General features: G+C 39.9%; 1 protein-coding gene across 1 annotated transcript; it reads left to right on the forward strand.

The window, feature by feature from the left end:
* Nucleotides 1-3,982: 3,982 nt before the first annotated feature.
* Nucleotides 3,983-16,203, forward strand: LOC140243977 (uncharacterized). Its single transcript, XM_072323642.1, has 6 exons — nucleotides 3,983-4,013; nucleotides 5,346-5,522; nucleotides 6,750-6,917; nucleotides 9,151-9,297; nucleotides 14,538-14,738; nucleotides 15,155-16,203. Exons 1-6 carry the CDS (start codon nucleotides 3,983-3,985, stop codon nucleotides 15,700-15,702), a joined length of 1,272 nt encoding a protein of 423 aa, XP_072179743.1. The 3' UTR covers nucleotides 15,703-16,203.
* Nucleotides 16,204-16,535: the final 332 nt, after the last annotated feature.

Genomic DNA, 16,535 nt, shown 5'->3' on the forward strand with positions numbered 1-16,535 from the left:
AAATGAGTGTTTGTGTCGACGGAACGTGCGACACAACCACTTCTGCCACTCATGTGTGTTGAAGGGGCACAAAGTTTGCTACCCCTCCTGACCCCCCCCCCCCCATGACCCACAGTACTTGCAACAAGACAGACACACACACACAAGAGGGAGGAATCTTCTTTCACATTCCCCACCCAGTCAGGTCCTTCACTACGTGATCATGTAGACCCTTACTGTGCTTTGTTTGTCGAAGACACATATTATGTCTGGAAACTTATTGTCAATTACCGAAGATTACATAATCCTCCAAATCCCTTTTGTGTCACCATTGTGCTAGAAAACTTTCTCTTCATATTTGTTTTCATATTCAGCAATACATAAATGATGAGATTATTATTACTACTATTTTGTCATCATTGCAATTGCCTTCCTCTCCGACTGAGGCATTATATGCTATTGCAGCTAAATGGGCTTGCTAACTTTACAACTAAGTGAATTTGAGATAGATTACTGGTTTAAAAAAAAAGGAAAAAAGCCTAGCAAGTTCAACCAAGTTCCTTGGCACATAAATAGCATAATTGTGTTCAGAGCTTCTGAGAATGAATTCTACTCATCTCTGACTTTGAAATTGCTATATATTAAAAAAAAAGAATATTTGCAGTTTCCTTTAAATTTCATTTCGTTTTTCATCAGAAGTCTACAGAGATAACAACCACTAGCAAGCCCATCAATAATGACCATGCGTGGTTTCATGCATTTGTGTTTCATCAGCAGCCACTGCTTATGAGTAGTTGCAGAAATGTGAGCCCATCCCTGATGGGAACCACACCAGTGCGTTGTAACTCTATGGGAAATAAAAAAAATGCCTCAGAGGAATGTGTGTTAGATCGTGCATTGTACATTTATTGCTGATTGGAACTTTCCCAATCCAAGCTTTCTTTGTCATTTCAATGTGATTGTGAAAAGGGGTCTGTGTAACCCCATCCCCCTAGTCTCTATTGCAAGTCGCTGCCATTCTATACGCCCATGCGGATTTGTGTAACCTATTTTTCAGCCTGCCGTTTGGCGGAAGCAATATACGTCAAGTGCTTCTAGGATAACTTGGCAACTTCCACGCTAGGAGAAAGGGTGGTGGTTTTCTTCATTCATCAGAAACACAAAGCAGCCAAATATCTAGGGATATTAATGCATGTCTTCTTTTTTTTCTCACATGATTGCTCCACAATACCTTCAACTCTTGATATTTGCAGGCATTTACACTCATTGCCTGAGTTAACTGTTACTCTATGAAATTCCTTCTTGGAGAGAAAACATGCACAATGTGGGTTTTTTTCGTCCCGACACCAAAACAAAAAAATTACCTCTGTGTCCATGTCATCTTCCATTTCTAGCAATTCATTGTCAGTATGTGTGCTGTTTTAGCATATCAGTAAGTTCACATCTACAGCTGATATACATCCTCTTTTTATGCTTGTTTATAGATACCGCTGCACCATGGTTTCCCAAGCATTCCTTACATGCAATCTGTTATTGATTTCCTCAGTTTGAATTAGAGCAAGCATGTGCAATAGGATCCATGTTCTTTGACTGCTTCTAGCCTCATTTCCAGCCTCCTAGATTTTTTTTTTTTTTGGGGGGGGGGCGGACTGTTGTCAAGCAAGTGTTCCACCAGTCTGCTTCAACATGTGGTGGTATGACAATTTGAAGATAGACTTTATAAGCCAATATCAACATACATGTATGGAGATGAACAATGTTTGAAGCCTGACATATCATATCTTGGCAATTTGCAACTTTTGTGTTGTAACCACATTGATTTAGTCTTTTCAAATATATCAATTATGGAATTATGAGGTTAAGAAGTTTCTATGTCTTATTCTTTTATGGTAATAGGGAGAGGGGGTGGCTGTTGATGGCAGAGTTTATCTATATTTCTTCCATTCTCTGATGTGTGTTTTCTGAAATATTGCTAAATGTCTTCAGTTCATAATAGATTGACATCATTTTCTACAAAATATGTTTGGTTGTATAAAAGAGTTTTAAAGTAACAATCACCATATTTTAAATCAATATATATATATATTTTTTTTAATTGATGAACACAGATATGAACTTGATTGATTAGTTAAATCACTAAGCAAATCATATGATCTTTATCATCTGCTGAGAACCAGGAGGGCTCTATCGCCGTTTTGGGATGTCTTGAGTTATTAGTATCACGTTGTGGAGCTCAATCTCCTCTATATTATGGTGTCAATTTTAAATTATTTTCATTTCCAGTAAAATGTAACAAGAAAATGAAAACAACAAAGATGGTTTTTTACCTGAAATTTGGAACAAATGCTTATAAATCTACCAACTTTTGATTGAATAAACTTTTTAAATTGTGATAATTCTCAAATCTTAGAAGGTAATAGTGCCCTTCTAGATCTCAGCTGACAATATGACACTTACATCAGTTGGTCTCAAAACTGTACAAGGTAGATACAGCACTTGTCATTGTCACGAGACAAAACAATAAGAAGTAACCAGCAAAAATTAGAACCAGCAGTCTTGAAGTGAGTCTACAGAATTGGTCTCATGCAGCATGAGCTTTAGCTTAGACTGATAGATGTCCCCGATTCGATATGTTCGCTAATGAGGAAGCGCCCAGTAGAGATGTCTTGAGAGAACAGAGATGGTGTCATAAATTCTTGGAGCTCTGGTAGAGTGGAATGATTGTCCAAATAAGAACTAGTTTGTCATCTGCTGACATTAGCCCAATTTTTCTTACATCAAACTGGGTTAAGCTCTACATTCTTAAATAAGGCTAGTACTTTTTGTCTTTTTTCCGGAGGGAAAGAAAAAAGGCTACATCCTTCAACGTAAAAGGAAAACCAGGATACTGTAATAATTCTCTTAGATCTCCATGCATATCATAATGGATATCTGCTTGCACACATCAAGGCAGTCATACATATGAAGGGTCCTCTGTAATGTGTGTGGCTCATGTGTTTACTGAGAATGTGCAAGGTGTCAAGTCAGTTACATACATGTATCTCTTTGAATATTTGGTGTCGTATTCAGGTTTCTTTTGAAAAGAAAAATCTCATATAGACTACCCAAAAGACACTGCATCAAATGTTTTTATGCAATCAAGTACTGTAAACGTCAATATTTTCGCGCGATTAATTTTTCGCGCTGAGCGGCTCGAAAACATATTCGCGGGTTCTTAAATTCGCACTCGGCAGTGGGTTAATACACAGTCGCTGTTTTCATCCAGCGATGCCAGCGTACGATAAGCGACGTAGCGAGCGGCGCGAGTGCGAGTACAAGCGCTCAACTATGTAGTACATGTATTTTACTCGATACATGTTCTGTAGGACTAGTACTGTAGTCGCGGGGATGTAGCACACCAATCGGCCGTGGGCTCGCTGCGTGCGGTGCGTGCGATGATACTGCTATATGTGTAAACATGTCTGTACTACATAGCAGTATTATCGACGAAGCGCACCAGGCCGTTCAAAATGTGCATAGAAAATTGCGAAGATATATTCGCGCGTTTTTGAATTCGCGCTAGCCGAACGTAGCGCGAAATCCGCGAAAATTAATGTACCGCGAAAATTTCCACGTTTACAGTAATAGGCATCCAAGCATCAGGCATCCAATGAACAGTGTGTATGGAAAGTGTAATATATATCTAGGTGTGTGTGTTTTTTTGTGTGTGTGTGAATGTAGGTAGGTGAAAGTGGTTGACTTACATGTTCTAGCCTCTGCACTGCACAAACAAATTTATCCCCAAGATTTAGGTTCAATGAATATTGCATAAGTTTTGTAGCCCTCAAGAGAGCAAACTGAAGCAGTTTCAAAGAGAGAGAGAGAAAGAGAAAGCGAAAGAGATCAATAAGAAAATCAGAAGCGTGCATTCAGCACCCTCTATAACCAATGCAGAAAACTGCACAGCAAAGAAATACCCTCTCCTCACCCCACCCCAACTTCCGCAACCATCTGAAACAGTAGCATGACAAACAACCCACACCACCTAATCACTTGTAAGCCAAGACGGGGTGAAAGCCACTCAGCGTGTTCAGGGAAAGTGAACCGTGCCTGGCAAACTACCTGATTCAGTGAGGTAGAGATCATTAGTGTTAAAACACCTCAATCCTAGCCATTTCCTCGTGTGTCAAGTGGAGATTTTTTTTTTTTTTTTTTTTTTGTACTCTTTCTGTGTTCTGCTTTTCCTGGGGGCATTTCATGGAGCTTTTTGTCAGATTTTTTTTTTACAAACTGTTATAAGTAGATACTGAAATCCTTGCATCTAATTGGCTGAGAGCAATTTTTTCCGACAAATTTGTCGGACAAAAATAAATGCTTCATGAAATGCCCCCCTGATTGCCACAACTACTGGTCAGTTTTCTCTGCCAGCCACAGCAGAGATTTGCCCAGAACCAGCTGTCAAAAAATTGATATTTTGCAAAGTTGAAGATCTCTATTGTGATATCATCATGTACAGAAATACAATAATCCTTATCGTGTCATTAAGATCTTTGTGTTAACGTAAATCACTGTATCTCACCTGAGCAGGTTGTCTGACCAAACCATTCCAGCTAGACTAAATTAGCCCAATGCCGAAGCAGTAGCTTGTCGAGGTTGGGCATCAAGTGCTTTAGCACATAAAGATTTTCCAGCATTCCATTAACCTGTTGAGGACAGGATGAGTTTGCTACAACACGCATTTCTTATAGACTCCTGCCCAAGTGTACTTAATGGGTTAAGTAAATCTTTTTATTATACTCTTAAGTGAAGTTTGAATTGTGCATATATATAGGACTCAGCTCGTAGTTGCACAGTCGGTTAATCTGTCTATTGCAAATGTTACAGATCAAACTACTTTTTCTTCTTTTTGGCATTTTTCTAGCAATTGACTTGGAATTTGGCACACATGTATGGCACACATTAGCATGTAGATGGGCAGGTCACATTTTTGGAACATTGACATACAAACAGTGTTCTTTGAGGGCAGTTCAGAGTTACATTTTATTTTACTTATCGAAATGTACCTACCATGTATTGGTAAAGGATTCACACATGCTACAAATGATATGCCTTGCCCCATCATATGTCAACACTTTGTCACTGCCATTGAATTGAGAGCTACTGTACAAGTCTTCTGGTGTGTGGTTTGTTTTTTCTTGTCTGATCAAATGTATTTGATAAACTTGATTTCTAGCATTTTGCTACAGACATTCCCTCTGCTTAACATGTCAGTGATGATTTAAAAATGGAATGTGTTTAGAGTAGAAGGATATAAACTGCATGGATTTTTCAGGAGTCATAATATTTCACCTCCCTCTTTTTTGTTTCACTTATTTTTGCTTATTCAGATTCTCATGGTCACTGTCCCTTTGGCTCCTTCCGCTGCGACTCCAAGCTCTGCATCCCGAGCCAGAGGTTGTGTGACGGGCTTCCGCACTGCCCGGATGGGGAGGACGAGAGCGACAAGCAGTGTCCAGAGTCGAGCCGGAAGATGAGACGGGTGATGAGCAGGCGACAGAGCACAGGTCTCTAGAAAAACAACCCCATCCCTTTCCTCTTTTCTTCACCACATGCCCTCACCCTCACTCCCCCCCCCCCCCCCCCCCCGCACTTCTCCAGCATTTAAACCATGTGAAAAGAATTGTCAGCAGTCCTTTCTTGCATTACATGATCGTGAAGTTGTAAGCTTAGAGAGTCCACATCTCCAAAGAGGCATCATTGATTGATTGTAAGCTGGGTAAAATCCTGATTAATTTGGTAATGGGGGAGGGGTTGCATTTTTGCAGCTTGTTAACAAGCCCTAACTAACACTGCCAACTTTGGTACTATGGAATGTACTTACTGAATAAAGTTTTAAGAAGACTGAGCCTGAAGAGAGTGGATCCATATTCTGTATGCAGTGTATGCAATTTCTATTTGAATGACAGAAAGACTGAGTGGGGATGGAAGAAAGAGTTGCAGAATTATAAGAAAGATCATGTACAATAAAGCCTGATCTTTTTACACAATATACAATATAATTACAGCATGAGCAACAAAGTCTTCACTCCATTAATGACCACTGTAATCCAAGTGACAGAGTGAATGTAAAAAAAAGGAAATGAATTCTTCAGTTATGTCACAACTACTGCTAGGCTTTGTTTTGAAAAGTAAAAGAAGTGATATTTTTAGACAAAAAAAAAATATATGGATGCACCAAGAATTGGCTTCTGTTTACCATGCCTCTTGATTGATTACGTGATAGCAAAAGGGTAGGCGGTAGTTGGGTAACATAAGCCGCAATTCTATAAAGAGGCAATCATAACTCATATTAATATTGCATATGATTGGGTGTTCTCACGGCTCGTTTTGATGGATAATTGCTCCTTGGAGGTTATTCTTGTCAGAGGTTTGACTCCACAAACATCCATCTTTAGGGAAGAGGTGTTTGGTAATAATAGGAGACATTTTCATTTGTCAGATGCTATTTATCATTGGGTTACATTCTCAAAAGAAAGGAGCAAATATTTTCATCTCCCCCCTCCCTAAACTGAGACACCTTGCAAGAGCTTTTTATTTCCTCTTACTTGTCTGTTGGCACCTATCAAATTCTGTCAAATTTTTCACCATAGCCCACACAGGAGGGGTAGATGGCATATGTTATCTCCTACCAAACTTCACCCAACCCCTGCCCCCCCCCCCCTTCCTTCATCCTGACTAGATATCTGATGCCATGTCTCTATCTGTTTCTTTTTTCTCTCTCTCTCTCCTAGAGCCTATCGATCTCTCGGACTGCCACTGCGAGAACGGCGGTACCTGCTTGAAAGATGAGAATGTCAGTTCCCACGACGACCAGACTTTATCCTCCAGGGTAGCCACCAAGTGTCTCTGTACAGAAGAGTTCTCCGGGGACCGCTGTGAGCTCATGGGTGTAGCAAAAAGTGAGAACCATTTTCCTTTTTTTTTTTGTTACAAATTACTTCTCTTCATCTCCCCCAATCAATTTTCTTTATATCTATTTTATTTCTTCATATATTGTCTCTTCCAGATCCAGAAGTAGGGCAGTTGAGACTTGCTGTATTTAGATACTTCTTGAGAAGTAGATAAGTTTCTTGTGACACTGGCAGTGGTAGCTCATTTGAGAATCTCAAGGGGTAGTATGTTAGACGAGGCCATATACTGTTAGAACTGACTTTTTGATTTGATCATTTAAAAAGCACATACATGATCTGATCAAGATATGTTACCCTCCCCACCCTGTAACTCTCATATCTCCTTTCCCAGAATTTTTCCCCCTAGATCTCATTTCATATGTATAATTCCATTCAGTCCACCATCTGTGCCTTAAATCTGAGCATCTAGATAGGTGGAAGAAGGCATATCATGATCTTAGCCTAGATTCCTCACGTGGGTGTCGTCTACTTGTATATGATTTGTGGCATTAGCACATTTTTTAGCCAGGGGGCAGAGAGAAAAAGAAAGAAATTGAAATTGCATCCTGCACAGACACACATAACCTCATATCTTAAGTATCAGATCAGACTTGGTTAACTGCTTGAAGGGAATTAGACCCTCCCCCCTCCCCCCCCCCCTCCCCAAACAAAAAAGGACAATGCAGAATATTCCATCGTTGCATCCTAGCCAGGCATGCCTTACTTTTAACCATTACCTTCATGAGGAATACTTTCTAAAGAATGAGTCAAAATTATTTTCATCATTACTGCCGGTAACAGAGAAGCAGAGTTGTGGTGTGTGTGTTTGTTTGTTTGTTTGTTTGAGGGGGAAGGCAGGGCACTTTGCAAAAAATTTATGACAATCAAGAGGGATTAACCTGTTGAGGATGGGCTGATATTGCTACAACGCGCATTTCCCATAGACACTTACCCAAGGACTCATCCTCAATGGGTTAATACAAGGGAAAAACATAGTTTCCATATGCTTGCAGAAACTCTCAAATTTACTCTAAAATGGAGACTTTCATAAAGAATGTGTGAAATAACATTGTGATATAAACACAGTTTCAGCTGGGTGATGACAAAAAAAAAAAATGCAAAATATTAACCTAGAAAGGCACTCAGACAGTATTGCAGTCTCAAGCATATCCAATCATGCTTTATACATAATTTTTTCTAAATAATCAAATACAATTTGGGCCATAGGAGTATCCAGCGATCATCTGCATGAGAGTCAATTGCATGCAGATGTTTGGAAAAATACTACTGGTAGGGCACACAATTGATCATCGATTAACATATTTTACGCACTGACTACTGAACTGGGAGTGCACTGGATAATTCATGTAAGGATACATATGGTGTAATATGATCAAAACTACTTCACAATTTTGTTTTCAAAATACTCCAAAACAACCCATTATCCCGGCATATCGCATCAGCGAGACATGTTTCATGTTAGGCCCTTTTGTTATATTGCAAGCAAATTCCTAATGATGGAAGATAACTTTGTGCCCTATCCAGATTTATGTTTTTTACATTTAAAATCATTTCATGATGATTTCATTCTTCACCATTGTCAATTTTTGTGAAGTGGTGATGATGAATGGTGGCACATATCTCCTCAGTCTTGGCAAACGTAGCTCAGAGCAGAGATCTCAGTGTTCTCAGATCCAGCACACTTGACACAATAAAAGTTGTTGCTTCATGATTTCAAGTGGTCTGTGCTAGAAAACTATTTCACAGATTTCTCACATTGTTCATTGTAAATCTCCAGTGCTAAATATTATCAATCTATTCAACTGACACAGTCTTCATGAGATGTGAATTGGCATGATTTAGATGATATTGCCAATTAAATCCAAGGGAATATTGCTGTTCTTCATATATTACTGTTTCTGTGTTGTTTACTTTCAGTAAACTCCTCAGTCATTTTCAATGGATTGTTGTTTTGATCTTTTGTCACTTTAAAAAAAAAAGAAGAAGAAGTTTTGGTGGCATAGTGTAGAGTATATTTCTATGCAATTACTCTAGCTTAATAAATATCTTATTATCCTTATACTTATGAGAAGCATATATGTAATATAAACCTATGAGGAACTACAATATGTTAGAGGTGATTGGTTAAGGTCTTCTTTTCATTCATCTTGGTGATGATTAGATGTTAATGAATCAAGTGATGATGTTGATAAACAAATCATGTGTCATGTGACTGATCCAGGGCACCACCTGGCCGCCGTCATTGCAAGGTGTACGTGCAAGAACGGTGGGACGTGCACTCCCACCAGCTCAGGGTTCGGTTTCGTGTGTTCCTGCGCGCCGGGCTTCCGCGGATACGACTGCAGCCACAATGACAGTATCCCCAATGGTGAGTCTGCATCCTACTATACAGTATGTTCCCCCCCCAAAAAAAAAAAATGCCAACAGGACCCTTGCAACAATAATTTCAGGGTATGAAACTATAACTTATTACCCACATCTTACAGAAAACCCCGTCCAATTTGCTTTAGTGGTCAAAGACAAATGAGGATCTTGGAAGAGCATGTCAGGAATCCCTTCCCTCCAAGCTCTGTCCCATTGTGTTCACACATTGATCTGCAGTTCAAAGAGCATCCAAGTGAAAGTTGGAAAAATCATACCCATGACCTCTGCCCCCCCCCCCCCCCCCCCCACGGAAGAAAACAGTAACTGCAAAGCTGCTGAGCTGAGATAAATGCGATTTTGTGTTTTTTGCAGATTCTTTAAAAACACAGAAACATTCAAAAATAATTTTGTGGTATGATTATGCACCATACCTAGTTGTCTAACAATACCTAGGAAAAAATTTTGTTTCCGTTATTTTTTAAATGTTATTTAGGAAAATGCAGTTACTGCGGTGGCTCACCCTTGATTCTGGGTAGTTTCCCCACGGAAAAAAGCAGTAACTGCAGACGGCCAGGAGTCTGCTGTTTTCCCCATGGAAAAAAGCAGTAACTGCACATGTCACATGACCATAGGAGGAGAATTGTTACCACCACCAGGTTATAAAGTTCTTCTACTTTCTGGTTAGTCTAGATCTATAAGATCTAGGACCTAACGCTAGACCTAGACTAGGTCTTGTCGATTGAATGGCATTCTGTGTAAAAATAAGGTAATTGAAGTTGAACTTTGAAGTGCCCGGCCTGGCCCCTAACACATGACCCTGGACTAACTGGTTAGACAATAAAGTCAAGTCTCTTCAGATCCTAGTCGAACTCTGACGTTACACTTAAGCTAGACTACAGATCTATGCCCAATGTTAGTGCTAGACCTAGATCTATTACGTTAGATTAGGCCTACTGACATTTTGTCTAACACTAAACAGTTAACAATAGATTAGACTGTTAGATCTACTCTGTAACGTTAGATCTGGTAGACCTAACTTTAGGGCCTACATCTAACGTTAGACTAACGTTAGTGTATTAATACTAGTGCTCATCTCCCATCAATATACTTTCAGCTCACCTAGATTTTCTGGTTCTGGCCAAAGCCATGGCTACCATGACTTTTCCTCTGCAATTCATGATAGATTTACAGACATGCCTGGACCGCAGAAACTGTGTGACAGTATGGTTAGCACTGGCATGATCACTCAGACTGTATCAGACCTGCAATACACTGTACTGTGCAAGTGATGACTGTGATGCAATGTTTAGCTAGTTACTGTATGAGATGCTGCAGAATTTATGCGCATGCAGCTAACTGCACGCGTATTCTGCACTCTGAGCGCGCTGAGTCTGCCAGGTTTGCTAGTCTCCAGAAAGAAGCTTTTTCTACAACTTGTCATATGATTCCCTGCGGGCAGAGTCAAGTTACTGATGAAACAATCTTGTTATATCTACTCCCCTAAATTATGGAAGAAACTGCTGTTTACATTGTTTAAAAAAAACAAATTAGTAGAAAAAATAAATGGTATTAGGGAAAAAATATACAGGAAGGACTATACAGAGTCTGAATGATTAGACTAAATTGTTAGTTACTGCTTTCTTCTGTGGGCTTTGTTAGTTACTGCTTTCTTCCGTTGGGAAACTTGCAAAGTTGAATCAACTGGATGCAGTTACTGCTTTTTGCAAAAGTGAAAAATGACATTTTTGGTCACTTTCATTTTTGTTTTTGCAAAACTGACCTATTAACATTGGAGAGCATTGGGTAAACTATTCATTTTTGCAAAAAAGTAGACATTCATAAAAATGTCAGTTACTGCTTTTTTCCGTGGGGGGGGGGGGCAGACCTGCTTTCCAACGATCCACAATTCTCTATGACCACTTAACAAAATTGAATGGGGTTTTCTGCAAAGATGTTATATTTTAAGACTCTGAAATGGCATTCAGACAGTTTAATTTTACTGGAAGTTATCGAGGCAAAAATCCAATTGTAATTTTTGGGGGGACATACTGTAAATCTCAAGCAGTCAGTGAGGTTGGTCCTTTTACTATGGTTGAATTTATAATGACAGCTGTCTGTCCAATCTCAAAGCTTTCAGTGGTCAAAGTGTATGACCTGGACCTCATTTTCACAGGGTTTTTTTGTCTTTGTTATTTCTAAGCCACGGATTGTAGGACACCAATTTTTTTTTTTTAACATTCATCATCAAAATAGGCCTCAGAAATGTCTACATGCTGACAACAGAGCTTTGAATTGGGATTAGAATTGCCCTACAAAATTCACAAACTAATCAAGTGAAACACAAAATGTACATTCCTGTCCAAGCGGTTTTTTGCAGGTTTTCAAAGCTGTCATCAAATCCCTACTCTACACTATTACTTTGTGTTGTTTTACAATGGTGTAGCCCTTAGAAGATATATATTATACATTATATTATATATATTAGAAAATAAATATCGTATTAGGCAGAAAAAATGTGTGACAATATCTACAAAATACAGATCTCTTACAATATACCTGATAGTACAGTGTGCGACTTCTGCAGCACTCACATGCACCTGGGAATCATTTTTGGTAAAGTGCATTGACTCTTTTCAGCTCATACATTATTGCATCCTACCTGCAATTATCATTATAATTGTTATCATTAGAATGGTTTATTTGGTACAAACTTGCAAAATCGTAGCCTGAAGGTTAAAATGCATTGCAATGACATATATTGTATACATTTAGTAATTATGTAATGTACAACTGCCTCGACAATAGACTGATTTATAAACATATCAAAATTTCATGCGTATTTCTCACTAACAAAGGTTGTTTCCTGATAACCAGAAAGCATGCTCAAGGTTCACCCAAGGCTTTCCTGACATAACACCAACAAATGTATTCAAACTGGATCATAATAAGTATTGAGAGGCTTTTATGTATGTACAGGTCGGTGGAGTAGCTAATGATGACGTCCTCAAAGAATCGATACATGTTGAAGTGTAGCAGTAAACTGGCCTTAATGCAGAGGAGTCTCTGGAATTAAGGCCAGTTTGGTATTTCTCACTAACAAAGGTTGTTTCCTGATAACCAGAAAGCATGCTCAAGGTTCACCCAAGGCTTTCCTGACATAACACCAACAAATGTATTCAAACTGGATCATAATAAGTATTGAGAGGCTTTTATGTATGTACAGGTCGGTGGAGTAGCTAATGATGACGTCCTCAAAGAATCGATACATGTTGAAGTGTAGCAGTAAACTGGCCTTAATGCAGAGGAGTCTCTGGAATCTATCTCAAAGTTATCTTGCCTCAGGGAACCATGTCACAGTTGTTTTTTTTATCTTGGGGTTTTTTTTTTACCCCTGCATTTTTTTGAAATATCTCCACTCTCAGTGGTCCATGTAAACCTTTATTCGCAAAGAAAATGGATAAGGTGAGTGCTGTAGACTGTTCTAGGGTTTCCTATTCCTTCCTAGCTGGGTTAGCTGTTATCTCATTGTTACTGCTGTACCCCCATTTCATGAGGGGGCCTCTGATATATTGGTAGTATCCATTGATAGTAGGGGTATCACCTTGATAACAAGCAGAAAATGACAGAATATTCGCTGGCTTCATTGTTTCCCGAGTTTGCCACTTTTACACACTACTGCAGTGCTGCAAATCATGTATACAATTAATTATTCAAACACAATATAACATTGTTACAAACATTTAAACTTCAATTACAATTTACCAGGAATTGACCATGGTAGATGAATTCAGACATAAAGAGACTCTTGAAAAAGAGCAAAGATTGATGTATAGCTTGTCTCCCTATCAGGCAAGTCTAATTAAGTTTCATTACCGCTAAAGTTTTCCACTTTGTGGGATACTTTCCTGCTGTGTAGATTGTGGTCATGTTTTCAGGGCAGGGCATGACTTCCCCTCATAAACCTGCATGCTGTTGAACATGACTTTTAAAGAGTAAGTGATGATTATAGCATCAGGAAGAGGCTCTTCTTTGAAGAGCTAATCGATCAGAGGAAATTAAGACGATCCATAATCCTAACCAGATCACCCCTTACCACCATTTCATCTCCCACACCTGCCCCTGTCCTCCCCCCCCCCCCCCCACACACACACACAATTTTGTAAACGCGCCCCCTCTTTACGGAATTCCTGGATTCTTGGATATGCTTTTTTTCAAAAATGTCCTTAAGTGTACACCAGAGGGATGCCGTATGAGCTGTCCATAACGTACTACAGTGAAAACAAGGGAAAGAGCAGGGAGGAATAGAGAGGGAGAGAGAGAGAGAGAGAAAGAGAGACTGAGAGGGAGGGAGAGTTTGAGGGGAGGGATATACTGGAGGGATTACAAAAATAAAAGCAGAGCATGCTTTACTGTTCTTACTGTTCTTGTGTAGAAAAAAAAAAATATTCAGTGCCTCTTATATCCCACCAGTGTATATACCATCTACTAGTGTACCACCTATTCGAATAAAGCTTACCACAACTTGATCAGCCTATGTATATGTTCATTTCATCAGTTATGCCACTTCGCATCCACTAAAATGTAAGAACACAATATCTTGCATTCCGTCCAAGGTCCAACAATGGCTACATATCATAAGCTGAGAACCAGAAGGGCTCTATTGCACTCTGAGATTTGAGAGTAAATAAAAGGAAACAATCAATTTCCATGATGTAGAAAATTTATTTAATCAAAAGTGGGTGGATTTGTAAGCATCATTCCAAATATCAGGTGAACAAGCCATCTTGTGGTTTTCTGGTTCTCAGCCAGTGATATCATCTAGTGAAAACAGGTTGGCAATCAAATTGATGTTTCTCAATGAATAAATATCAGCGATGATATCAATGATACTGATGATACTATCTTGTTCTTTCTTTGTGCATTTGAAGAGTTTTATCACAAAACAAGCAAACTCAATTCTTACTAAGTTGAGATATTTGTGATTAAAGCTGGTCACAGAAAATAATAAGAAAATATGGGATAATATTATTCCTAACTTCTAGAATATTCCTTGTTATGTTACAAGTGAGGTATTACTGGAAAGGTTTTATTTTGCCCTATGTGGTGATGGACCTACTTTGAAATGGTTAAAAATGGTGCTTAGCCCATTTTGCAATAAATCTCTTCATTTCTCTTGTTTCTCTGTCCTCCATCCCAACGACCGTCCCTGCATCACTTCCGTCATTTTTATTATCTCCGGTGCAGCGTCTTCCCCGACGGAGTATGGTATCGCCATGGGCGCCGCTGTGGTTGCCGTGCTGCTGGTGATGTTCGGCGTGGCCCTGTGTATCTGCGTCATCCTGCAGTACCTACGTCAGCAGCGGGAGGGCCCAGAGAGCCCCTACAGCCGCACCCTCAGCCGGGACGTCTACAGTGTGGAGGGCGTGGATATAGCGGGGCTGCAGAGTAAGCCCAAGAAACCCTTCCAAAAATGTCCTGTGGTATCCCTGTCTTAATACCACAGAATTAATTACCACAGAAAACACAATAGAAAGTAAAATGGCAAAATACCACAGGATATTCCTGTGGTTTGTTTGGACGTTAACCACTACACAGGACTACAACAGGACAATACAGCAGTACCACACTAAGTGACTTGTTTAAGATCCCGAGTAAATATTGCATAGTTTCTGTTGCAAATGTGTAGGTTTCATAGTAAAGCTTTTTGTTTCTGTTTTTATCTAGCTTGTTCAATCAGATTTCAGAGTATTGCATACATGTATATTCATCCATTTTTCTATCTATATTTATATTACTTTGTATTATATCTATCCATGTATCAATATGTCTGTCTTTATCATTTTGCCTCATTCAAAATGCAGTGGAGTCGGTGGAGCCCAATGATTACATCCCACCCAGCTACAATCAGTGTATGCATCCCTCCCCAAGCAGCCCAGAGGGCGACGTCTTCCTCACCCCGTCCCAGTCCAGCCAGTTTAGTATCGGCTCAAGATGGCGGGTGCGCACACCGGAGAGCCCGCCACCAACCTATGACGCCATCCTGGGCTTCTGTAAGGAGTGCAGCGAGCTGGCGCTCCGCAACATGGCTCTGAAGCAGCAGCGCACACCAAGCAGTGACCGCTTCGACACCATGAGCGGCGCCAGCAGCTACAACTACACCACGGGTCCGGGCAGCAACTATACCACTGGCAGTAACACCCCCGTGGGCCAGCTGCCTGTTTCCCCCCGGGGCATGTACGGCAGTGGGGTTGCTGGGGGAGGGGTAGGCGTCTCCGTTGGGGTCGGGATTGGGACACCGAGTGGGGTTGCGAGTGCAGGTGGTGCCTTGGTGATCAGGGGAACATCAACACAATCCCAGACGGACAGCCCTCTGGAAGAGTTTGAACTGAGGAGGGTACAGTCCACATGACATCGACTCCGGTGGTCCCTGCACCCCGCCCTTATTGCACTTCCTGTATCTTTTTGGACACACTATGAACAACGTTTCAACATTTGAACAATATGATTGGTCATCTGATCTAATCCTCTCTGACACATTATTTTCAGTCATCGGAGGATAGTATGAGCATATCTTACCAGCACTATAGATTTGATATATGGAGGTAATTATAATTTCTGGAGCCTTGTCTTCCTAGAACACGTTAAGCCAGTAATGTGTATTGTTTTGACATTCAGTTGATTCCATGTGCAGTCTACTGGCAATACTTTCAAGTCAAGAACAGTGGAACTGTTGGCTGGAAAAAGAATTGCATTTCCACAACAAGAATATAACTAGTATATGTGTGCATATGGATTCCCTGATCATACTAGTAAATATGATAATGTTTCATCTCTTTATCATTATATATGAAATATATTATATATATGACCTGAATCTGAAAGGTATATGGTCCCTTCCATGCTTGTGTGTTTGATTTTGATTGGAGCAACAATTGCCATAAAAAAAATCATGAACTCAAAGTCATATGCTGTCTGTCACCAATGCAGATAAGACGCCAAGTTTAAGATATCTTGGGCATTCTCTCTGATGGAATTCAAGTTTCAGTTAGAAGGAAAATATACTAGGGAGGGAGAGAAGGTTAATCAGTGTGTGTGTGTTTTTTTTTTCACGCTCTCTTTTGTTTCTTTTTCCATCAATAGAGACAGTCAGCTTGCTAGTTGCAGTATGTGACTGTCTAGCTCAAAGCCCATCACAGAATGTAGGCCAAAATGAATGATCACTTTTCCACATATGAGTATGCT

The sequence above is a fragment of the Diadema setosum genome, chromosome 2 (genome assembly GCF_964275005.1).
Source record: "Diadema setosum chromosome 2, eeDiaSeto1, whole genome shotgun sequence".
NCBI classification, from domain to species: domain Eukaryota; kingdom Metazoa; phylum Echinodermata; class Echinoidea; order Diadematoida; family Diadematidae; genus Diadema; species Diadema setosum.

Excerpts from the sequence above, each read along its gene's own strand:
- LOC140243977 (XM_072323642.1), top strand. The coding sequence starts at position 3,983 with ATGACAAACAACCCACACCACCTAATCACTT. Across the intron at positions 4,014-5,345 it reads CCCACACCACCTAATCACTT|ATTCTCATGGTCACTGTCCC; the intron begins GTAAGCCAAGAC and ends TTGCTTATTCAG. Across the intron at positions 14,739-15,154 it reads GGATATAGCGGGGCTGCAGA|TGGAGTCGGTGGAGCCCAAT; the intron begins GTAAGCCCAAGA and ends TTCAAAATGCAG.